The 26,038-nt window shown below is 46.7% G+C and overlaps 1 protein-coding gene across 1 annotated transcript in view; it reads left to right on the top strand.

Annotated features, from left to right (window-relative positions):
- The first annotated feature begins 7,350 nt into the window (after positions 1 to 7,350).
- Positions 7,351 to 26,038, top strand: part of Bin3 (bridging integrator 3) — a 40,157-nt gene continuing 21,469 nt past the window's right edge. The window contains exon 1 of the mRNA XM_059273381.1: positions 7,351 to 7,463. Within this exon, the coding sequence (XP_059129364.1) occupies positions 7,456 to 7,463 (8 nt within the window). The 5' untranslated portion in view covers positions 7,351 to 7,455. The remainder of the gene's footprint in view (positions 7,464 to 26,038) is intronic.

Raw genomic sequence — 26,038 nt, 5'->3', positions numbered from 1 at the left:
TTCAGGGCCATTCTACTGAACCTCACAGGGCTCCCCCACCTCCCCTGTCCTCGACGTGGAGGTGCCAACCTGGCAGAATCCCAGGCCTCTCTGACAGCTTAGAGAAACTGAGGTATTAGGACAGGGAGCAAGCACGTTTTTCAGAAGGCAGGACAAACAAAACTGGAGGGGTGACATGCCAGGCCTCCCTGTGCTGAGCATAGTCCTACAAGATGCTCCATCCAACCACCCCTTCCCCCGGTGCCCCTGATGCCTGTAGCTTCGTGGCTTTGCCTCTGACTGAAAGGAACCCTGAGAAAGGTGCTCTGGACCATGGCAGTTGCAGTCCCACACAAGACCTGGGTGGCTGAGGCTGAAAGAGGATTTGTTGGGGACTGGAGTGTCTCGGCCTGACCCTCCCAAGGTGGAGGACTGGCAGTCCTCACCTCAGCACCCTCCTCACCCTAGCTTTGATTCTCTTCCTCCATGCTGCATATCTTCCATGGGGACCCCTTCCTGATCAGTGCCGTGGGCCAGCAAGACAGGTAACAGCTGGTCTGACTTGGTAATGCCACTGGCTACTGATCTCCAGGAGTGAGCCCTTCTCCATGTGTCCCTCAACCAAGGCACCACGTCTCACCTTGACCAGACTGACTGGCATGTGCCTTGTCCAGTTGCACAGGACCAGCCTGTTTCATTGATAGCTCATCGCTTTCTTTGATAGTTCTAGACCACCAAAAGACAGAGGCCTGGAGATGAAGTACTCCCCCACCTCCACAGCCCTTCCCGACACATCTACACCCCATGCTCTCTAGTCCTGCCCCTTCCTTTCCTGTAGGACCCTTCTCCTCCCCCCGCTCCCAGCACCGGGCTGGATTGCTGGGCTATTTGAGGCACTGCTGCCCTTGTGGTGTAATCAGTGCCCAGGGATAATTGCCACCTGCCCTGCCAGTGTCTGGGGGCTGTCTCGTCCACAGCAACAGCAGGCAGACAGGGGGCAGACAGGCCTGGAGCAAGGTCAGGTTAGGGCAGTCCTGCCCCTCACCCTGGTCAGCTTGCCACTCAGGGGACCTGCAAGGATTCCCTAGGAAACTCACATGCTTCTGGGAGCTGTGCTTCCCTGGGACATCCAATGGCTTTCATTTAAGGGGGAATGGCGCCCCAGTCAGGTACAACTCTCAGAATTAATTCATTTGACCACGATCAGCCCAAACCATGAGCTGTCCTGTGATAATGGGGGGAGGGGATCCCTCATCCACAATCTGACCAATAGGAGGTACAGCCACCAAGCAAGAAGAACTCTACCCTGACCGTCATCCTGCCTTCTCAGGATGCCAGTGAGGCTTAGTGAGATGGTGTTTGCGAGTGAATCTTCCATAAACACTACTTACTATTTTTTTTATTTTTTTTTTTGTAATCAAAAGGCAATTTAGACAGCCTAGGTTTAAATGCATGTCCTTCTCATGGTCAAGTCTATAACCTTGGGGTAACCAGTTCAACCTCAGTTTCTCCATCTACAGAGTAGAACATAGAGGAAGTGCATTGCTGAACTGCTGTGCAGGGTACATTATCCAATACATGCCGAGTGCAGTCTTTACCTGGTGCTACCAAGACTGCCCCATGGAACTTGGTGGTTATTGGAACTGCAGAAGGTACAGCAGAAGCTCCTCTTAAACCAGCTGAAAGATACTCAGAAAAGCAAATCCAAGAGAGACTCCTAGACACCGTCTGGCAACTGTGGCCCTGGAGTTGAGTGACAGTTTACAGGCCTCTTCCCTCCAGGACAGCAGATCTCAACCTGTGGGTCAGGACCCCTTTGTGGGTCGAATGACCCTTTCATGGGAGTCGCACAGCAGATACTTACATTGGGATTCGTAACAGTAGTAAAATTACAGTTATGAAGTAGCAATGAAATAATTTTATGGTTGGGGGTCACCACACATGAGGAGCTGTATTAAAAGTTTGCAGCGTTAGGAAGGTTGAGAACCACTGCTCTAGAAAATCCTGCTTCTACCTCTCTCAACCCTATTCACTCCAAAAAGTGAGCACCTAACACCTGTGGATGTGAAATGTGCAAAACCCAATCCGTATTAGCAGTGAGGCGGAGCTGAAACCCTGCTCCTAGGAGGAATTGAATCGAGGTCCTGTTTCAACCTTTCTTAGTATGTTTAGCATTTAAAATGATGTGCAATGCCAGTACTTGAAATTCTTCACACAAGTATCCACAGCTCTACTGTGCAAAAGGCCACTCAGAACAGCTTCTCTTCAGAATAGGAGGAATGGGCTACAAATCTATGCCAAGAGGCCAGGGTCCTCGGAGTCAGCCCATCCCTGACGAAAGGCCCTCCCAGCAAAGCCTAAGATGCTGCCCTGGACCAATAGACCAGAGTAGGAGAATGCCCTAGCCCTCTAGCTTCATAGCACCAAGGTCGGGGCAGAAAAAAAAAATCGGGTAAGAGCAACCCAACACAGTGGATACCGCTCCTTGGGAACAGAGAAGGGAGGACGCTGATACAGAGAATAGGATGTGGGTGCTGGCACTACCCAAATTCCAAACTCCTCAGGGCCCCCATTCAGGGACAGTTGTTAGTCTCACTATGTATGGCCTTAACAGCATTCCCACTAAGGTCCCCACTCATGAGTCATGCCTTTAGTGGTTTACCTCCATTTCCCCTTCCCAGTGAACTCAGGACCTACCTGGGGAAATAGGCCACCCAGAGCCTGCTGGCCATGGCTTAATGTATTCTGATCGTTGTCTCCAGTGAGCACCTGCTACCCTGGGTTGGGCCCTACCTCCGGGGTCTCCCCAGCCCTCATCCAGCACCTCACACACCAATGCCTGGGCAGTGCATCGTCCAGAGGGGATTGTTTTGCATCCTGATATACTCTCTCTCTCACTCACTCACTCATCTTTTCCCTGGGCCTGTGAGCTAATTGGAGAGAAGGAGGGGGAGGAGGGGGATGCTGCTTGCCTTCCCCGTTATCTGCAGCAATCCTGGGTGACTAATGCTCCCAGTTGGTGAAAAGGCAGTGTAATCAAAACATTTTTTTTTTTAGTCCTTAAAGTTAGTCATTCTTCCAGAGTGGAGGAAAGGGTGGGGGGAGCTCACAGCAAGCGCCATGAAATGCAAGCTGAGAGGCTCCTAGTGTTGGGTGGAACCAAAGCATGTGCTCTGGTGGCTCTCTGCAGATGCAAGGTCTGGGACCCTCCTCCTCCGGGGCCCTTAGCTAATCTTCCTCCACACCCTCGTTCGTTCGCCCTGACTTTCCTTGACATCTGGGTTATGGGTCCCCTGAAGGTCTTTCAGGCTGAGTCAGGAGATGCCCTTTGGTCTCACCCTGCCAGGTGCTGCCATCTGCTGGTGCCAGCTTTCCAAAGGGCAGGAAGCATCCATATTAAATTGTTCTTTGTTAGGGCCTGATCACGTGCTGGCCCTTCCGAGCTGGGGCTCCTTCTGGCCCACATGCTGGCTTGAGACCCCACTGCACCTCGACAGAGCTAAAGACCATCAGAGGTTGCTGGAACTTTGGGAGTCATTGAGGAGAGGTGATGGACTCAAGTGGTAAAAAAGTAGAAGCAGAACTAGGCTGCCCAGGTTGGACTCCCTCCTTCATCACTCCGTGGCTGTGCTTCACACCTGTATGAATGACACACAAACTATGGCAACAGTGATAGTACCTCCTCCCTTATAGGGTTGTCGTAAGGATTAAATGCTAGTTGCCTAGTTAGTTGCCTAGAATAGTACATAGCATGGCTATGTTGATTATTAACTGTTTGTCAAAATAACAAACTAAGATGGCACACATACCATCTTACCCCCTTTGCTCATTCATAGCAGGCATTACTAATCAATCACAGAATGTCTTCACAAGTGGAAGCGCGATTCCTCAATATAGTATTCTCGACAGCTGAAAAATAGGCAGTCTAAATTGACATATGGGATGATACCCACCTGCCAACCTTGATTTAGTCTGGACCCTGCACATTGGACCAAACCCCCTTGGCTGTTGCCAAGATAATAAGTTGCTTTCTACAAATGGACAGCGAAGCACTGTCCAGGGAGATGAAGCCCATGGGAAGAAGCAAGTAACTCTCAACCCACTTGGAGGCAGAACCAAGGCCCAGAAGGTGTTCCTAGTCCTGATTACTGCTTGCTAGCCAAGCTTCAGATAGGACACTTCACTCTGACCTTTAGGTAGTCAATGTGGGCTTCCCATCCTCCACAAACTCTTACTCTGGCATCCTCATCTTCTGCCACTCCGGCTTGTCATTTCATGTCATTGGCTCTTGGCTTCTCAGGGAACTCTATTTAAGCAGTAACCTTCTAGGCAGGTGCCAAGCAGGAAGAGCGCTGCAGGCCTGGGTCCTGTTCTGCTTCTGGAACCTCCCTGAGCCTGGCATAGTAAAAGAGTCTGGCCAGCCATAAACTTCATATGGGAAAGGCTGGGACAGAGCAGGATGTAACATGTCCTGAGACAAAACCCCATAGAGAGCATTTGTATATTCTGAGTTAAAGACTCCAGGGAGAGGTCGGGGAAATAATAAATCAGTTCTTCTACAGCTTTATTGATGAAATAGACCTCTGCCACCTGACATCTGGAGAAGAAACGATATTTACAAGGCTTGCAATCAGGAGCATCACCTCTACCTGAAGGGCTTCCACTCTCAGCGTCTACTTATAAACCCACTCTGCTCCTTCCCACCCCTCCTCTGGAGAGGCAGGATCAACCTGTATTGCACTGTCCTTCGGTTATAGAAAGGCAAGTCATAGGTTCTAATCCGGCAGGCCAACCTTTCCTCAACAGTGAGATGTATGCATGCATTCCTGAGGACTCCCGGGCACGAGTGCCACTCACAGGCAAGTTCACAGAGGGAAGCTTCAAGATGTGCAGAACAGGAAGAGGCCTGACTATCCACCCTCAGCCCTGCTTACTGAGAGGAAGGAAAGCCATGTGTTAAGCTCAGAGACTTGCAGACACTTTCTAGACAGACCCTGGAAGCCAGCATTATCCCCAGTAACTGAGAAGGTCTTGCTGATTATGTTAAAAGTCTGAGGTGGATGGTAAGCAAACAGCCCCAGTTAGGCCACGAGCTGAATCTGTTTCTCCCAGAAGATTCATATTTAGCTTCATTCTCAGACATCAATGATTGCTCAGACCTGCTCATTTCTCTGGGCTTGCCTCTCTATTCGGATCCTGTCTCCTTTGTCCTATTTCCCAAGAACCTCTAGAAACAGTGGTTCTCAATCTGTAGGTCACAACCTCTTTGGGAGGGTTCAAATGACCCTTTCATAGGGGTCGTATACTCTGCCTGTCAGATATTTATGTTATGATTCATAACAGTAGCAAAATTATCGTTACATGAGGAACTGTATTAAAGGGCCACAGCATTAGGAAGGTTGAGAACCATACTGCTCTAGAATCAATGTAACAGTGAACTTGGAAATGGACTAAGGGAGACTTCAGCAGTGTTATCCATCTACCCCTCCCAATGACCAGGGAACTGATGTGACTTTTGTGAAATGGGTCATGCTGCCAAAGAGGGAATTAGAGCCCCTGAATTCTTCCGACTCTTAGTCCACATCTCATGCATTCTTACCCCGCAAAATGTGTCTGCTACTCCAACCCACAGCCCCTAAACAGACTTCCCTTGGTGTACAGCAGCGGCCTAGACTAAAACTTTTGAAAATATTTATCACTATGAGCAATGTCTGAGGGAGGTCAAGTATGGGGAAGGGAGGAAATGGGGCTGAACCATCCATAGGTGCTGGAACATCAAGAGACTCATAAACACATACTACGCTCTTCCATTCATCTCCCCTGTACAAAAAGCAGTAAGGACCAAGACTCTCCCTGTCCAAGCTCTCTGCCTGAGCTGCGATTCAAGGATTCTGGGTCTTCTCTTCAAGACTGCTCCTGCACTCATGTTTGCTTGTTTCCTGAAAAATAGCATGGTGATGGGGCTGATCTGTGTGATGTCTTTGGGGACCCACCTCCCACTGGAAAGCCTTTTTAAACTAAACTATGAACCATCCCTTGTTCCTCCTACCCTGAGGCTCTGTGCCCTAGGATTTTGAGACATATTGTATATACCTTCTGCTCTAGGTCACAGGGCCTTAGCTGCTCCCCAGGCTGTGCCTACAACCATTAAGGTCCATTTGAAGAAAGAGAATTCCCTAGAGAGAAGGTCGGGGTAGGATTAGGCAGTGGTTCTCACTGCTTTCTTTTCTCTCTTCTAAAACAGGAACTTGGGCAGAGAAACCCAGTTCAGTGCAGAACTCCAGGCAGTTTGTGATATACAGTGAGGCTCTGAATTCTGAGGGCAAAGACAAATCAGCTGTTTGCCTAGCTCTTATTCTTCTAAAATAACAAGGCCCAGGGCCCCCTAACAGGCTGCCCAGCATCTGTTCTAGCTCAACTTGTTTCTTCTTCTTCTTCTTCTTCTTCTTCTTCTTCTTCTTCTTCTTCTTCTTCTTCTTCTTCTTCTCTCCTCCTCCTCCTCCTCCTCCTCCTCCTCCTCCTCCTCCTCCTCCTCTCTCTTCCTCTCCTCCTCCTCCTCCTCTCCTTCTCTCTCCAAAAGACAGTAGCTCTGCCAGGGCATAGGGACAAGATCAATACTCCTTTTGCAAGGTTGTATCCCCCAGGTTAGCACCATACCTGGCACATTTTTGTTAAATGAAGAAACAGAACTTGGGGTCTTTCCTAACATTGTTGCAGAGTTCTTCATATACCCTCCTCTTTTGTTGTTGTTTTGTTTGATGGGTTTTGGTGTATTGTTTTGTCTTGAGACAGGGACTGATTATGAAGTCCAGATGGGCTTTGCATTTGCTACATAGCCAAGACTAGCCTCGAACTTATGACTCCCCTCTGCTATAACCTCCAGAGCGTTGTGATTACAGTTACATGTCATCACACCGATGCTCTCTTCCCTCTTGAACAGCTGCACAGAATATTCTACCATGAAAAGCACCTACTCTGCTTCCATTTGAGCCCCGAACCACTTTGAAAGGCGGGGGAAGGGGAGGAAAGGAAGGGGACACGGGGACACCCGCTTGTTGTTACAGGTGATGCATGTGAGACATGCAATATTTTATAGATACGAAAAGAGTATAGAGTAAACCCAAGCTTCTCTTCCACCGCGTCTCCTCTAGCTCCTTCCCCACGACAATTGCGGCTTGTGTGTCTGGGTTAGAAACCCCATATCAGACAGAGAAACTGCGGTGACTAGCCCGTGAAGGGCTCTATGGAGACAGCCTCCACAGCCCGATCCAGGGCGCAACCGTATCTTGCAAAGGAAACTCCTCCTCAAACAGCAAGCAAACCAAGGGTTAACGCGTAGACCCGCCTCCTTCCCGCCCCTTCCGGGTAGAGGGGGCGGGTCCTACATCACTTCCTGGAGACTGACCGAATCCGGAAGTGATCCTCGAGAACCAACTTTCTGCCGAGGACCCCGGTAGCAGGCGTGGGTTTGGGACCATGAGCTGGTGAGTGAGGCCGGGCGGCGTCGGCTGGAGCCAAGGGCAGCCCGACAGCCCCGCTCCTTAGTGGTTCCGGGAACCTCCTCGGTGCCCTCCCGGAGGCTCCATCTCTCGGCCGGACTCCCGGGAAGGCAGGCTGGAGGATCTTCTAGCCTGGGACCCCTGCTCCTGATCTGTTGTCTGCTCTCTCACCCACCTCATCTCTTTCCAGCTCCTTGGTGTGAGGAATCTCTCTTCCCTCTTCTCTCAAGTATCCATTGAGGTGGAGTCAGTGTCTTCCTTCGCTCCCGTGGGCATCTCTCCACCACGCCTGTCCGCTCCGGAGCTGTGTCCCTCACTGAGGCAGTCTAGGCACAGTTCTCTGATCCAAAAAATCCATCTGCTTTCAGACAACTGAAATAGTACCACCCAAACAGTCCTCAAAAGACAAAATTCTTTTTAAAAATTTAAAAGTTGATTCTCACATGGAAGAGGCCAGAGTCACACCACACACACCCTTTTAATGTGTGACTGGACTGTTTGAATCTTTCCAGGGCTATGAACCAATGCCCGCCCTCTAAAATAGACATAGTTCTCTCAAATTTTATGGGATTCGTCAAACCAAGGAGGCCTAGAGCTGGGGTGTCGCAGTTGCCAGTGGTGAGGCGATCACAGTGGACACTTCCTAATGTTTGTGTTTAGCTTGTTGTAGAAGGTTCGCTTTCCCCAAAGCCTTGTTTATTCGTTGCTCTGTTTTTGTTTTTTAGGGGTTTTTTTATGTTCACAAGAAAAAAGCTATGAATTTTCTGCCTCCCCAGGGCTTCTTTAAAGGCTGTCCATGCCAAGGACTTTACCGTTAGACCCAAGAGCCTGTGTGTCCACAATACCCCGCCTCACAAACTCCAACTGTTTATAATGCATTTGTATGAATAAATTGGCTTCCAGAGAGGTACCAGATGAATCAGTCCTCTTTAGAGCCCAAGGTCTATTAATGTAGGGGCCATACTTGCTCAGAGCTCCCAGCCTGTTATGCAAAATAAGTGCATGGTAGTCAGCTATGAATGAATGAAATTAGCTAGTCACCCTCTGGGAAGGCTTTCACGCTTGACCCCCAGTGGAGACCAAGCTTTGGCCACAAGCAGCTCATGTCAGTCAATGTCAGGGATAGCTCTCTAATGCACGGTCTAAACCATTTCTGCCCCTTCCTTCCCCAGCTTCTCAGACTGAGATTAATTTGTGGACAGATGTCAGGCAGCCGGAGAAGCGGTGAAGGGAAACCCCCTGCAATGCTCTGATAAGCCCCAGCAGGAGCCGTCCAGTTCCCCTCAACCTTTCGTTCCAAGAATTCAGCAAAGGGCTGGAACCCCCAAAAGCTAACTTCCCCGTCTTGTTGTAGCTTGACTACTGACAGGGCAGGTGCCCCTTTCCTAAAGGACTTGTTTCTCTGAAGCCTCCGTCTGGGTCTCCCAGCCTTATGAAGCTGTCTTGTGTTGTGCACCTTGCTTTATTTTATTTTATTTTATTTTGAAGTGGAAAGCAGAAAATACATGTGCTTTTTTGTTTAGACTGGCATTTATACTTTTAAAAAAACGGAATGGTTTTTTTTTTTTTTTTTTTTTTTTTTTGCTTCCTCTTTACTAATTGGAAAGAGAGTAGAACAGAGACCACAGAGGTATGGATTCTCCGGATGAGCTGACACAAGTTGTCTTTCATCTGTCTTTCAGAATGTTTCTTTTTCTGAAAAACTAGCGGCCCGTTTCCTGAAGCCCATCAGGTTGGAGAGAATTGAAATTGGCAGCAACTACCAGGAGCTGAGGTTTTCATGAACTAATTTACCAGTACAGGCACATCTTAGTACCTCCTCGGATTGAGGGTCACGACCAAAAGGGTGGCTTTGTCCCTGGACGCTGAGATTCTTTTCTCTTCCTGTTTAGAGGGCTTCTACGTCATCTCTTGCGTGGACCCTGACCCTCTCTCCCAGAGAGGAGACCCACACCAGCGCCTGGGCACACAATCGCACTCAGTTCCCAGCTCAATGGCTGGCAGAGGAGCGAGGGTTGGGTCCTTCTGATTCACTCCTAGCGTGGTTTTCCTGCTCCCAGAATGAATCCTTCCATTCATCTGGGACTGGAATTCTCACTAGGGGAAGAGACCAGAGTGACGTAGAGCCATCATGGGAGGCTGAAGCCCAAGGTCAAGTTCACCAAGTACATGGACTATGCCAAGCATCGTTAAATAAGGGCCTAAGGCTACCATGGTCCATGGTGCCCAAAGGGTATCCATTGTTCTGGGCTAGGCTGTACTTTCAAAATGTCACAGTGAGAAATGTCTAATATTGATGCCCTTTGCACACTGTGGACTTTGCGTGAAGAGTAAGAGGTCTTTGTTTTCTGCTGCCTCTGTGCAGGCAGCCTGCCTACCCCCTGTTTATTTAGTGAGTACCTGCACTACCACCCACCCACCCATTAGCTTCCCAGCAAGGCTTGTGACCAGTGACCTGTCCTATTAGGAAGAAAGCATTGGGTATTTGCCTCTCAGAGCACTAACTCCCTTCTTGGCCCCAAATCAAACGCCAGCCCCACTTCTTCCCCATCCCTGCTCCATCAGTTTCTGCATAAGTGTGTTCAGAATGGCATATAGAGAAAATTAAGTACAATTAAGAGTAGTTACCAGGCGTGGTGGCGCACGCCTTTAATCCAAGCACTAGGGAAGCAGAGGCAGGTGGATCTTTGTGAGTTTGAGGCCAGTCTGGTCTACATTGTAAATTACAAGCCAATTAGGAATACACAGTGAGACCCTGTATCCAAAACAAACGAAAATAGGACTTTGATCAATTGTCTCCAGGAACTGTAGCTTTCCCTGGATCTACATATCTTGATAATCCGAGGTTTAGATGATGAGAGCTGAGAGCGGAGGGGTGCCGAAGGTGTCTAGTCATTTGAGAAGGAAGGAAGTTAAAAGTATAGAGGTAAAGTTGGACTAGGGAGTTGAGTACTGGGTTCCAGTCCAGGTTTTGCTGCTCACAGGGTGGCTGGTCAGCCTCTCCAGGCTTGTTTTCTCCCTCTGTAACATGGAATAGATAGTCCCAGAAGATGCTCTCCCACAGGAGCCTTCTGTAAGCATGAGGACTGTGTGCAGAAGGACATTCAGGCTTCTATCATCCACCTTCCTCTCAGATACTGCTCGTCCTCAGACTCAGTCTGCAGTGTTTGGAAGGGGAACGACTGACGTTCCCCAGGCCGTGTCTGGGAGGTTAGGTGTCAGCAAATGCCCTTTCCTCCTAAGACCTTTGTACGTTCTGATGCGTTTATGGAGCTGTGTAGTGTGATCCACGCAGATGGTGCTCAGCCGATGTGTGTTGATTGAATGCTGGTAAACACTGCCAATATACAAGGGTGCTAAATGTTGAGGGACGTTTGGACGGCCGTAAGAGTCAACACTTTCCTTTCATGAGTGCCTGGAAAGTACTAGCGAGCACATGTCAGGATGATTCCAAGCAGATTTTAATTGAACTTTGACCTAGCAAGTGCCTACTGTTTCCATGGGGACCTGAAAGACAGATCCAGGTGAAGAGTGTGGGAAAGGTGGTTGGCGAGGGTGCATGGGGAGTATTTGGTAGGGACTGTCAGTAGGGAGGCCAAAACAGTAAATAATGGTTGGACAGAGGCTTCACTGGTGGGAATTGGCACTCTGGTTTGGAGTCACTTTTTGTACTCCTCTTGGTGCCCTGCTGAGGAATTGAAATTGAGCCTGGTCTTTGGAAAATGGAAGGCTTTTAAGCAGGGAGGTAGGATAACGAAAGCAATGATTTCTATTGCTGTGGCTATGGCCTGCAGTATAGCTCAGAAAGGAGAAAGAATGAAGTCTTGAAAGGCTTCTTGTATGATACCTTCCCAACAGTTTTATATTTATAGTTAGAAATACACACACACACACACACACACACACACACACACTCCATACACATGTGTGTGTGTGTGTGTGTGTGTGTGTGTGTGTGCGCGTGCGCGCGCGTGCGCGCGTTGGCCAGAGGTCACTCTTGTATGTTGTTCCTCAGGTGCCCCCCACCTTGTTCTTTGAGACAAAGACTCTGGCTGGCCCGGCAGTCCCTGCTAAGGCGAGGCTGACCGGCCAGCACGCCCCACCTCCACCTGTCTGCACTGCACTGGATTCCAGGCACTGGCCACCTTACCTGACATTTTACATGTGTGCTGGGGTTTAGGCTCAGATCCACATGCTTGCAAGACAAGCACTTAACTAACTGAGCTGTCGCCTGCACCCTAGAAATGTCTTTGACCCCCCTCTCTCTCATACACACACACACACACACACACACACACACTCTCACATGCACACACATGCACACATGTGTGCACACACACATTCATATTCGTGAGCAATAAAAGTTTCACATAGTATATGTGAGATATATACACATATATATATTCCAATATCCTCTGTTATTTTCTTTCATGTTTTAAAGAATGAGTCATCTCCATTGATTTTTGTGGCTAATATATATATATATATATATCACATACACATGTATATACATATATACATATACATATATTTGTATATGTGTTTATGTTGTGAAACATATACATATTTTGATCTGTGTGCCCTGGATTAGAAACATAAACATAATTTGATCTATGTGCCCTGGAACCCAGCACCCCAGAAAGAAATTTGATAGGTTTTTCCATGGATTCCAGTTTGAAAAATAAACTGTGCAGGAATATGGTCACAAATATTCAGACTACAAACTAGCACTTGTGACTTCAGCAACCTAAATATAGGTGTTTATTTGGCTGGTTTTGCTTGCTTATAAGACCTCGACCAAAAATAACATTCTTACAGGGGGTGGGGTGGGGATGTAAATTAGTGGTAGAGCACTTGCTTAGCATGCCGAAGGCTCTCGGTTCAATCCCCAAAGCCAAAAAAGAGACAGAGACAGAGGAAGGAGGAGGGGGAGAGAGGAAGGGAAGGGAAAAGAGAAGAGGAGAAACCCGGAGGGAGGGACAGCTGTGAAGAATACCTCCTCATCTCTGTCACTTTCCAGAAAAGGGAGCCTGTGGAAATGCTTGGCCTTGCCAGATTCCAGGCAAACAGATTAGACCACGAGTGCCATCTCACAGCCTTCAGAGGGGCAAAAAGGATCTGGGGGGGAGGACTACTGGGAACTCACTTGGGAGTTGGGGGCTAGAGGGGTAAATTGGACTCTGGTACCCACTACAGTGGGAGGAGCCACAGCAGCCTGAACCCCAGATGACAGACATGCCAGAAGGCAGCTTTGTCGCTGTAGATAGAGGTCCAGCAACTGTAATACACGGACATAGTGAAGTGGTATGTTACCTGAGCCAGGAAGCCAGGCACAGTGGCGCACATGTGTAATCCCAGCGCTTGGAGTACTGAAGCAGGAGCATCCTGAGTTTCAGGCCAGCCTGGGCTACAGATTGAAAGCGAGGTATAGGTCTGTATAAGAGCATGGATGAATGGGGTTGGGGATTTAGCTCAGTGGTAGAGCGCTCGCCTAGCAAGCACAAGGCCCTGGGTTCGGTCCTCAGCTCTGAAAAAAAAAAAAAAAAAAAGACCATGGATAAGTCTCAGAAATGTATACCACTGAGTGTAAAAGCTGGCATCTAAATGGCATTTGCTACTTCCCTAAAGTTTAGACCAAGAAAATGACACTAGGTTTTGCTTATGGACACACGTAGTGAGACTGTGAGAAAGCAGATAAGAAATCCTGAATTCAGAATGGTGATTACTCCAGGGTAACAAAAAAGACGGCAGTGAGGCGGGACCCTGGGGGGCTCCAGCGGCGTCTGGACAGTTGGGCACCCGCCCTTTCCTACCCTCGTGTCTTACCCATTAGAATGAGAAGAGATGATGGCCTGTCTGTCAAACACTCCAAGTTCCTTAGATCACCATCACCAAACACCTTGAATTTTCTGTCTTCTCTTTTCTTGGCCTTGAAGCACGTGTCAGCCTCTTAGACCGCTAGCCCAAATCCTCCCACTGTTTAAGGAGAAGTCCCCCCACTGGGATAGGCCGAGGGATAAGTCGGCCCTGGTTGTGGTACAGTCTGCTACAGGACAGCTGCTGGCCTCAAGAACAACACACAATTTACAGTTTTCCCACCCCTCCCTGGGTGTTTTTATTTCTGTCGCTTTGTGCAGCCCTCCCTCCAGGCCTCAGTTTGATCTTCCCCACAGTAGCACGGCCACCCCACCCCACCCCACCCCCCAGCAAATGTCTCCGCACCGCTGGCTACATGTCAGGAGCTGTTTCAAGCATTAAACTCACTTAGCTCCCTCAGCAGCCCTGTGGGATAAGTAGACTCTTGCCCTATTTTATAGCTAGGGAAACTGAGGAAGCTGAGGTGACTTGTGTGAATGTCATAGCTGCTGGGCACAGCCAGGATTTGAACCCCAGCATTCTGACGCCAGGCCTCCTCCAGTGCTGCCCCTGTGAAGCACAGGAATAGAGCGCTTCATGTGAGTTGCTGTATCAGAAGCACCTAGAATCTGGCCACAGTGGATGCTTAATAAATGCTCACTTTAATTAGGTGGCATCCTTGCTTACATGACCTAACACGATGTGACTCATTCTGTCTCCTCTTCAGTGGGCAGCTTGGGGAGCATCAGGAAGGAGGGATCACAGCTGAGCTGCTGGATTGTCCTGGTCCCACTTACGAGTCAGCCAAGTCACAGAGTCATGGCTTTTATTTTGAATTGTGCACACACCCTCTTCAAACGAATAGCAGGCCAGGGGTCCTGTCCCACGTCCTCTAGTTTGGGATGCAGCTAATTCATGTCAAGCATATCAAGGTCATATAGGCACTGAGGTGGAGGATTTTAGCCTAGGTTGTTACCCTCCGAGGGAGTCTGCCCTGCCCTTTCTCAGGCTGACCTTTCTCTGGCTTTCAGCATAGCAACTAGAAAAGACAGATCCATTGAGCACCTGTTCTGACAGTTCGCATGACTTGATAAGCCCTTCCTGGCCCTGACCCAGGCCCTGATCCTCTACTTTTCTGATTGTTAAGGTGGTGGTGGTGGCCTTGTGGGCCTCAAACCAGAGCAGGCAGGACTCCAAAGACAGTCTCCAAAGGCTGGGGGCAGGGCCAGGGCCTGGAGAAGCTGCTGCCTCACGCCCACCTTCCTCTCTTTCTGAGACAGTGACTCAAGCCCAGACCACTCCCTGGGGAGCCAGGGTTTCAGCCACTATCAACCACCGCCCACTCTTGCTCAGTCCTCCTTTCTTCTCACCCTCACCCCCTAGCTCTGTGTGTCCGTGTGTCTCTTGCCCAGCTGGACATAGCAAAAGGTATAGAATGGGGGAGCCTGAATCATCCTGGGGGTTCTCCTCACCCCCAGGCCTAGATTCCCATTTACTAGAAACAAATTGTGGAAAGCCAGGTGAAGCCGAGAGAGCGTACGGAGGTTTGAAGTCCCAGCTGTTGCATGTGATGAGCCCAGGGGATGCTCCCAAGAAGGCAGGAATTGAGTGATGTGCTGGGGTGATCCAGGGGATCCCCACCCAACCGCCATCTGGGTCAGCCTGTTGTCTCTGCCCCTGCAGTAGAGGCGGATGAGGAAACAAAAGATTGAGAAACCTACCAAATGGAGAATGCAAAAGAGCCGTTTTGTAAATAGATGTTGTTACACAAGAGCAGGAACTTTTTTGGAAGGTTTCACTGAGACAGACAGAATTAGCCAACTGGCATCGTGCTGCTAATAGAGATATTTACTGTTTGGAAGAAGTATATTTGTAGCTTTGGAGAACATCCTGTTGACTTTTCTTTATTGTGAAAAAAAAGAGGAGTCCTTTCCCTCTGTACACACGGAACTTGGTTTTTTGTTTTCTTTCTTTCTGAGGTGAGGCATGTGAGAGGCTGAAGACTGTTTTCTCCATTTTGTTAGTGAGACCAAAATATCCCTTCCCCTGGCCTCTGGTGCCTGTGTTTATAGAGTGCCAGCAGAGCTGAGGAGTGACTCCCATTCCAGAGAGAGAACCACAAACCTCTTGATTTCTCCCAGAACATAGAGATAGATTCTCTAGGGAGCAAGCCTTACTTTCTCTCTGGGCTACTGCTTGCCCCACTGGTCCCCAGCAAGAAAAGCTGGGCCAAGAGGAAGAAGCCCCGTTGGCCTCCTTGTCCTGGAGGACCACAAGCCTCCTGTGACCCAGCTGCACCCTAGCTGTCACTCATGCATGCTGCCACCCCCGAGAGCAGCTGCTTCTCCTAGCCTGACTGCCACGGGAATGGAGAGGCAGAGAGCCTGGTGCAGTGGCTGGGCTACAGTTTCTTCTGCCCCTCCTTGTCATCTACCACTGTGCATTGGGAGTGTGCCCCATGTCAGTGCCAGGGGGCAGCCCATCTCCCCCCGCCCCCGTTTCTAGCCATTTCTTGGGCACAATGGGGTTAGAACCGAGAACCTAGGAGACTCCTCTCCCTTTGTAGTATCCTCAAAAGCTCTTTAGAATACTTTGCCTTGGGGACTGGAGAGATGGCTCAGTGGTTAAGAGCAGTGGCTGCTGTTGCAGAGGACCTGAGTTCAATTCCCAGCACTTAAATGGTGCCTAACCACAATCTGTGACTCCACTTCCAGGTATCCGATACCCTCTTCTGGCTTCTGCAGGCACGTGGTAAGCATGCATACATGCAGGTATAACGCTCATACACATAAAATAAAAATTATATATATTCTTGACTCAGGCTCTGGAAACTTCTCCAGGCTTTGCTTCTGAGGCCAAAGGTCAACTCTGATCTGCCGCTGGCTAGTGGCACTCCTTTTCCATTTAGTTTGATCACACATCAGATTGGAAGCCCAAAGGCTGTTACCTTTTTGGTTGTTTATAGACCCTTGTGTAGCTAGAGTTTTCCTGCCTGACCCACAGTCAGGACAAATCTCTATCACCTGCCAGTCCCACAGCCTCAGACCCGACCAAGTAAACACAGAGACTTATATTGCTTACAAACTGTATGGTCGTGGCAGGCTTCTTGCTAACTATTCTTATAGCTTAAATTAATCCATTTCCATAAATCTATACCTTGCCACATGGCTTGTGGCTTACCGGGATCTTCATATGTGGCTTGTCATGGTGGCGGCTGGCAGTGTCTCTCTGACTCAGCCTTCCACTTCCCAGCTTTATTCTCCTCCTTGCCCCGCCTATACTTCCTGCCTAGCCAACGGCCAATCAGTGTTTTATTGATTAATTAGCAACACATTTGCCATACATCCCACAGCACCCTTGTCTAAGAGTGCTTGTGTCGGCAGAGGGGGTTGTTGGTGTGTTTTTCAGGAACCCCAAAGCACAGTGTAGTATTTTGCAGGACCCAAGCTTGGGACCGTGCATTCCTTTTGCTCATTCATTTAATCATCCCTCACTGTGGGATGAAATAAAAGCTCCATGAGGTCATGGCATGGGTTTTCCTTATTCGTCCTGGTGTCCCCAGAACCTAACGTAGCACTTGGCACAAAGGGTGGCCCTTAGTAATGATGCGTTAAACATTCACCAAAGGCTGAGACCATTGCACTGTGCCTAAAATAGTAGCTGCCAGTGTTGCAAAGAAGAAAAGCATTCAGTCCCTGCCTTGATAAGCTGTGTGTCATGATTGGAAGGCAAGATGTAGACACGTAGAGGTTAATGAGCCTGCGCCCTTTACAGAGCAGAACACTTGAGTCATGGCAGGATGGTTCAATATTCAGAACCACATTTGCTCATTTTATTACAGTGGTACGTCTTAGGAGAGTAAACTGCTCACTCAGATGCATGCTGCCAAGACATTGGCTTGCCAAAAATGCAATCTTTGTGCCTTCTAGTAATCTAGCAACAGAAAACTATTTCCTTCCTTTGCAGGCTTTCTGGCTGAAGTCAGTGGCTCCCTTCATATTTCATAGTGAAAGATCAAATGCAAAGCCATCTTATCCTTACCAAAAAAAAAAGCCACTTCTAGCTAACACAGTAACTAGACAAGAAGTAGGTATAAGTATTGGTAAAGAAAGGGAGCATTTTATCATTATTTTCCTGCATCTATTTGGAAAACGTAGTTTCCCTTCCACAGTTGAATTTCTTAGGCTATATGTTAAGTATGTAGGTATGGTGAGTGGGTGCAAGGTAAATTATCGAGCAAGATAAAATGAAAAAGACTCCCAGTTCCTGGGGGTGAGGAATATTAACCACCATGAAACCTATCTAAGACATAGAGCTAGAAGTTTCACATTTAAATACTACTTTGGGCTCTTAATGGCCAATGAAATAAATGTAAAAGCCCTATTTAAGAAAGAAAGGGAGGGGAGGGGATATAGAGAAAGAGAAGAAAGGAAAAAAACAAAGAATCCGGGCACAATAAAAAGACTTGAATGAAGCCAGCCCGTGATGGCACATGCCTTTAATCCCAGGGCTTGGGAGGCAGAGGCAGGTGGATCTCTGTAAGTTCCAGGCCAGCCTGGGCTACAGAGTGAGTTCCAGGACAGCTATGACTGTTACACAGAGAAACCCTGTCCCAAGAAATAAAAAAAAAAAAAAGGCTTGAATGAGCAGATGGAACTCTTGCTCCCTAAGTGTAAACTCATGTGTCTATGGATGTGGGTTCTTCAGCACTTAAAGTCCTAGGAGTGTGATGCATTTCTGATGATATTAAATATATTTATAGGGTTTTAGTGTGGAGGGAGGACATAGCAGATGATTCATCTTGAATAATAAAACAAAAATAGCCCTAAATATTACCTGGGAGAGACATGCAATGAGAAGGAATTACTTTCACTTGATGTTGAGTTTCTTGTAACCGTAAATAGTTAAGCCCATGTTATTTGTCTGTGATATGGAACAGCAGAAATATTTAACACCAATATCTGACTTTTTTTTCAAAGACATTTTAAAGTCATGCATAGTGGTACATGCCTGTAATCCCAGCACTTAGGAGGCTGAATCAGGAGGATTGCTGTGAATGTAATGTCAGCTTGTGCTGTGGAATGAGTTCCAGGCTGTTGTGAGCTACAGAGTAAGAACCTATCTGAAAAAAATCATAGCAACACATGCCAAAAAAAGATTATCTAGTACATGTTCTTGAGTGTGTCAGGGCCAGAAACAACCCCAGCTGTTGTCTCCAGGTGCTGTGGGTCTTGTCTTCTCACCGACCTGGAACTCCAAGTAGGCTGAGCTGATTGGCCAGCAAGCCCCAGGGATCCGCCTGCCTTCATCTCTGGGATTATAAATTGTAAGCGTGTGCCAGCACACCCAGCTTTATAAAAAAGATAAATTTTAATTCCTGTTAAAGCAACTGTCTAGTCACACACTTAAAATAAATTCTAAATGGATACAAGATTTAAGAGTGAAAAATAAACCACTAAAATTCATCTGGAAAGAAAGGGGACACAGAATAATCAAAATAATCTTGAGAAGAGCAAAGTTGGAGGGCTCACAGTTCCATTTAAAGCTTACTCCAGAGCTGCAGTAGGATGGGGCGCTGCTGGCATGCAGACTAATGGAGGGAAATTGAGGGTCCAGAATCTACCTTTGCATTTGACCAGTCAGCATTTTCACAAAGATGTCAAGACAACCCAAAGATCAGGCTTCTCAACAAACTGCTAAGATAAAAGACAGTGTTTGCAGAGCAATGAGATGCATCACAGCATATACAAAAATTAATTCCAAATTGATCAAAGACCTATAATGTGAGAACCAAGCTATAAAACTCTCATAAGGAAACATAGGAATAAATCCTTACAGTCCTGACTTTGACATAGATTCTTAGGACATCAAACAAACATGAACATCAGAAGAAGAAAAAAGTCAGGTAAATTGAACTTTATCAAAATTTTAAACTTTAATACTTGAAACATTTATTCAGTTACTTAAAAAAAAAAATCCATAGATGAGAGAAAAGTCATGTATCTGCTTAGGAACTTAGAGCCAGAGTGTAAATGGGCTTCTCACAACTCAACAGAACCAAAGAAAGCCCTGTGTTTCTCCAGTGGTACGTATTAGTCAGTGAACACACAAAAAGATGTCTGGCATCTTGAGGGAGACGCAAAGCAAAGCCACAAGGAAATACTTCCTCACACCCACCTGTATGGGAGGAAAAAGCCAGACCTGAAACTGGCATTGGGCAATACCAAGAAGCATGCCACTCTCCATTCCAGAACCCCAGCAGCTCGGGACCTGGTAGCTCTAAACACCTCTAGAGTGGGGTGAAGCTGGGCTCAAGGCCAGGATTGGATGAAGTATAGAGCCCAGCCATCTCCCTCCTTTCCACTTGACTGGGAGACGCCTCGCTCTGTCCTAACAGAAGGATGAAGGTTCCGTCTCCGACAGCTACACGAGGAGACATAAAGGTGGATTCACTCTGTAAAACTAACAAAACCTCACTTCAGGAACACTCACTTGCATGAACATTGTCCACCCCCTTTAGGAAGAGCTCAACACTTGTGGTCATGTGGTCCGGTTTTTCAAACTGAAAGCATTTCTACCATAATTAATTTTTATTGTTTGTTTAAACTTCTGACTTTTTGCTTTTTTTTTAAGATTACCCTTCATGCCACTCAGCTTTGGCATGGCCTGTGACTTTCTTAGGGTAGGACTGAGAGGTGAGTTGAGATTACAATGTTTTACCCACCATTTGTAAAGGCAGTTTTGGACACCTTTTTTTTTTTTTTTTTTTTTTTTTTTTTTTTTTTGAGACAGGGTTTCTCTGTGTAGCTTTGGTGCCTGTCCTGGAACTCACTCTGTAGACCAGGCTGGCCTCACCTGGCTCTGCCTCCCGAGTGCTGGGATTAAAGGAGTGCACCACCACTGCCCGGCGACATTTTTAATAAAACAAATGAGAAATGACTAGCTCTGGCTTAGACGTATACAAAAAGTATCTTTGAAATCACCTTTAAATTTATTTTTAAATTAAAGGAGAAACTGAGGATTGTAGCTCACTGGTAGAATGCTTGCCTGGTAGGCTTGGGTTCGATTCCCAGCATTACAAAAAATGAGAGGAAATTGGATTTAAAAATGAATCAAACACAAATGATAAAGGTAAGGTGAGCAATTACATCAATGAAAGTCAAACAATACAACAAAGTATTTTCAGTTTGTACCCAAAACTAGTCATCAGTAAGGGGACAAAATCGATTTTAAATATTAATGGTAATTATTTGAGAATGCATTTAATGAACAGGAGCAATTCACATGAACACATAGGAATTTCTGGTGGATTTCATGTGAAAGACACAACAAAGATAACAGAACTCATGATATGTCACCTACAAGGACATCAGTGACAAAACGTTGCTGTCACTAACACAGAGAGCATTGAGATTAATCATTGTACAAGAAATCTTGAACTGTGCCCTGAAATCTTAGTTTACTTATAAAAGAAATATGAGATTTTCCTAAATCTTACATCAGTCTTAAAATTTATATTTATGCATTACCAGTTAGCAGAGAAACATTATTTCTTCCTAAATTGTGAATAGTAGAAAACAAATTTCAATGACCTCTACTAGAAAAAAAACCAAATTCTCTTTTTCCTTTGAGAAAATGATATGGACTCTCATGTGAAAAGACAAAGACTATGCAGCCAGAACAGTAGGAATAAAAATACAGAGGTGTATCAAACTGCACGATTATTCTTGATATCATATCCTACATAGCAGATGTTTACATTATGATTCATAACAGTAGCGAAATCACAAGTCTCAATGAAATAATTTTAAGGTTGGGGTCACTACAACATGAGGACTGTATTAAAGGGTCTCAGCATTAGGAAGGTCGAGAACCACTGGTTACATGATCAACCAACATCCTGTGTGCCTCAGAGTTTTCCTTCGTTCCCAAGTGAGACATCCAGGGAGGGCGTGGAAGACACTGTGTGAAGACTAGAAAGAGAGAAACTGCCAGGCGGTGGTGGAGCACGCCTTTAATCCCAGCACTCGGGAGGCAGAGCCAGGTGGATCTCTGTGAGTTCGAGGCCAGCCTGGGCTACCAAGTGAGTTCCAGGAAAAGGTGCAAAGCTACACAGAGAAACCCTGTCTCAAAAAACCAAAAAAAAAAAAAAAAAAAGAAAAAGAAAAAAAAGAAAGAGAGAAACTGCCAAGGGAGAAGGAACGGTAAGCTGTCCTTATGCTCCCCAGAGAGGAGACAGCGGGGAATCAAAATGGCACCACAGAGGGCAGCCCAGAAAGCCACGCTCTGAAGTCCGAAGATGCGCTAGTCAAGTAAATAGTACAGAAGGAAAACCCAGCTTCAGCCTCAGCCTGTAGTGTATTCAGGTGGGAGTGGCCAGGTGCTTTTAAAGTCATTATTAACTATTGAACTTCCTTTGCAAAATGCACTAAATTAACACCATCTCATTGGGATTAAAGTCATGAAATTTAAGAAAAACCTGATAGCTGAAATGCAAACAACTCTCTACAAGTGTTAGAAGATAAAATTAAGCGCACGCCTTTAATCCCAGCACTCGGGAGGCAGAAGGAGATGGATCTCTGAGTTCGAGGCCAGCCTGGGCTACAGAGCAAGTTCCAGGGCAGCCAGAGCTACACAGAGAAACCCTGTCTCGAAAAAACAAAACCAAACAAACAAAAAGATAAAATTTTAAAAAAATGTTGCAAAGCAGAGAAATCGGAGACCTAGAGGGATGGATCGGCAGCAAGGCTGCAGCGGCGAAGAGAACAGAACACGGAGGGGAGTCAGCCCGATCAAATCGGAGAGATCGTCAAACTGAAACTGTGCAGTGAGAAGTCAGCACAGTGGATGGAACAGATCCAGGAGGTACACTGTGGTGAAACACCGAGACAAACCTACCATCCTTTGGACTTGCATAAAGAAAATGAAAAATGGACCACATAAAAAGGGTAGAAATCACTTCATACTGGGACGTTGGAAGACAAAAAAAGTAATGCCTTTGAAATTCAGAAGGAAATTATGGCCAGGGTCGTGACACATGCCTGTAATCCCAGCCCCAGAGGGTGAGGCAAGAGGGTCATAGTTGGGAATGTAGAGAAACCCTGATTTAAAACAATACACACCGCTGACATGGCTCAGCGGCAAAGGCTCTTCGCTCCTACACCTGACAACCTGAGTTCAATCCCCAGCTCCCACACAGTAGAAAGAGAACTGACTTCGGCAAGTTGTCCTCTGACCTCCACACATGTACCAGAGCATGCACGTGTGTACACATACACAATAAATAAATGTATAACATTTTTAAAAACAAAAATTGGTGATGAAAACTGTACTGGCATATTGCATGAAAATGGATAATAATAAATGCAGGTAAGAATGTGGGGGAAGGGGAACCTGTGTTCACTGCTGATGGGGGTGTAAACTTGTCCCACCACTGTGGAAATCAGGATGGAGGCTCCTCAAAATACTGAAAATAGAACCACCATGTGGGCCAGCTATCCCCTTCTTGGGTCAGTGTGCCAAAGTGATACCTGCAGTCCACGTGAATAGCTGTACTAGTCACAAAACCCAGGAATTGCAGCCAACCTATGATTCTGTCAACAAGTAAATGGATAATGAAAGTGTGGGACATACATGCAAAGGAATTTTTTTTTTTTTTTGCAGCCATAAAGAAAAGTGAAATCATGACATTTGCAGGCAAAAAAAAGGGGGGGTTGCAACTGGAAGTCATTATGTTAAGCAAAAATAAGCCAGTCTCCAAAAGACAAATCCCATGTGTGTTTTTCCTCATGTAGAAGCTAAATTTGAAAGGGTGTGTGCTTGTGTATGTATCACAAAATTAGAAAAGGGATCATGAGAGGAAAAGATCTTAAGGGAAGTGGGAAGAGTGAGTGGAGTGCTGGAATCCATGTAACAGGAAAGCTGAAGCGAAGACGAGGTGAGGGAGGACAGTGGGAGATGTGAGCAAGTTAAGACCAAAGTATCGTGTCACAAATGTATGAAGATGCTGCAGTGAAACCCATTACTCTGTCGACGAACTTAACAGTTTTTAAATACTAGGTTAAAAAACTATGTTGACATATGAAAACATTCATGTTACATATTTCCTTTATTTTAAAAGGTTATATCAATGCATATGCACATATATACATATACAGTTAAAGGAAGTACTACATAACATGTATAGACATATACATATGTGTGCAGATGCATGTCCATGTGGTAATTCAGCATCTCACTGCTTGTTTGGGCCTTTGTGGTGTGTGTGCATTCTGGTGTTGTGTTGTGCATCATTTGTGTTTTCCATGTCTTCCAAGTTTCTAACACTAATCAGGAGCTATTTTTGTAGTTAGGGAAAAACTGAAGGGTTGGTTTTTTGGGGTTTTTTTGTTTGTTTGTTTGTTTGTTTGGTTGCTCTTTTTTCCCCCCTTTGGCTTATTTGAAGAATTACAGCAGGCACAAAGAAGAAAACAGTAGCCACATCCTCACACCCAGGGCTGAGGCTCAGCTGTTTTTCTCTCAGCCCATGTAAATATATATATTTATTTAACACCACTGAAATATTTGTCATCTTTAAGACAGAGATAATGGCTGGCAGGGGATCTTCTTCCCATCCCTCTCACCCTTTCCTTGAATTTTCAATGAAAGATTTCTAAGTAAGCAAAGCTGTAGATTTAAGAGCTCCTCATAGTAAGCTAGAAAGTAGGAAGGCTCCATTTGGGTGGCGTGGCTGTGTACCCATTTCCCGGTGTGATCCAAGTAGTCATGACAGCATCATTTCCCAGTCTGGGACAGGAAATAAGGAGTATAGATTGAGAGAACTAAGAGACAGCCATGTGTTGGCTACATAGGAAAGAAGACCAAAGAAAAATCAAGATCACGTTATTGGGGCACATTGGAATGAAAGTTTCTCCTCCAAAACAGGACCTAGAGCAAGAAAGGTACAAGATGAGCCAGAGTGTCATAGCTAAAGGAAGTACCACATAACCCAGGCATGTGCTCACACACTGGTGGGAATATGTCAGAGTGTCATAGCTAAAGGAAGTACCACATAACCCAGGCATGTGCTCACACACTGGTGGGAATATGTCAGAGTGTCACAGGAACTAACTGCGAAGCTGTCAGTGGCCAGACTGAAGCAGTTCTTAGTATCAGAGTAAAGCAGTATTGGATCATGACCCCGACTATAAAATGCCCACGAGTCTATGCTGATATGAATGACGGACTAGATGAGTAAAATAAATGGTAGTTCCCTAGTGGAAAGGAGCTGGGGCGGGGGGGACCACAGTGGGGAGCCTTTGAAGCACTCACTTCCTCAGCCTGTGGCTCAGTTGAGGGCAGCAGGGGTGTATCATGTCTGCAGTGCCTCTGTGAGGAGATGTGAGGAGAATGACTCTCTCCTTTTTTAAGATTTATTTATGTGATGTGTCCGTGTGAATGTATGCCACATGTGTGTGGGTGTCTGCCAGGGCCAGAGGAAGGCACCAGATCCCCTCGAGCTGGAGTTGTGGGTGGCAGTCAGCTGCCCCATGTGGGTGATGGGAACTGCACTCTGGTCCTCTGAAAGAGCAATCAGTACTCTTAACCATCTCTCCAGCCCCCCCCCCCAAATCCCAAGCGGTATGGGGGAGGCATTCTAGCTATAAAATTCCTGACCAGGGCCCCTTAAAAAAAGGGGGCCTCAAAGCCAAGAGAAGTCTTGACATTGTCACACCAAGAGGCAGTTAAGGAGTAAATATAGTGTGCTAACCTGCATGGGATCCTGGTTCTGCAAAGGGCATTAGGGAGAGACTAAGGTAGCTGAATAAAGCAGACTTTACTATGTCGCTCCAGGGACATTAATCATGACTCATGGACCATACTAATATAAGATGTTCATAAGGGAGAACAGGACAGGAGACACAGTAATTATGATACTTCACAATTTTTTAGAAAATCTAGAATAAAAGTCTATTTTACTTAAAAGGTATTGTAACAGGTGCACGTGTGTTTGGAGCTAGCAAGTTGAAAACTAATGGTCTGATGAAATACTGTCTGATCCATTACTGTCATCAGTAACTACGGTGGAGACCTGGCTCTGTCTGCATGTAAATGGTTTCCCTTGTGCTAAAACACCGGTTCCACACAGGCTCTCCTTCATTTGTAGGTTCCTTAGCCGTCAGTCCCAACTGGTCCCACAGACTTTGAGACTCTGGAAATCAAGTACCTAGAACAGTTCATGAGAAGGACACTGAACTGTGAGTGGCAGAGAGAAGCAGGGGCCCTAGTGAAGTGCTGCAGTGACTCTGGGCCTGCCATCGAGTCTTTTGAGATCTGTTTCCTTCCTGCAGCATGAGAGGGTTAAAGTGGGAAAAACTTCTCTGATGCCATGCTGCTCTAAAAGGCCTGTGATTATAAGGTGAGGTTTACAGAGGCCGTGACTGCAGATGACAGCCACCAACTCTAGCTTCCTTGCCCGTGGTCTGTCGTTCCAGACTCTGAAGCCACTCAGGGTTCTTCAGGATCCTCTGCCCACTCCTCACATTCCTGGGGTGTAGTTCCCTTGTAGATAAGCAAGAGAGCCAGCTAGCCCAGCGGGTTTCCTAGTGGAAGAAACTGAGTTTCAGAGAGACTCATTTGTTCAATGGTAAAACCAGTGGGGACCTGCTTCCTGGTCTCGCTCGTCCCTCTGCAGCTTCTTTCCCACCGAACCCAGGTGTGCGTGG

The sequence above is a fragment of the Peromyscus eremicus genome, chromosome 9, assembly GCF_949786415.1.
Source record: "Peromyscus eremicus chromosome 9, PerEre_H2_v1, whole genome shotgun sequence".
NCBI classification, from domain to species: domain Eukaryota; kingdom Metazoa; phylum Chordata; class Mammalia; order Rodentia; family Cricetidae; genus Peromyscus; species Peromyscus eremicus.
Note: the sequence above shows the minus strand (reverse complement) of the source record. Positions and strands in the feature narration are given on the sequence as shown.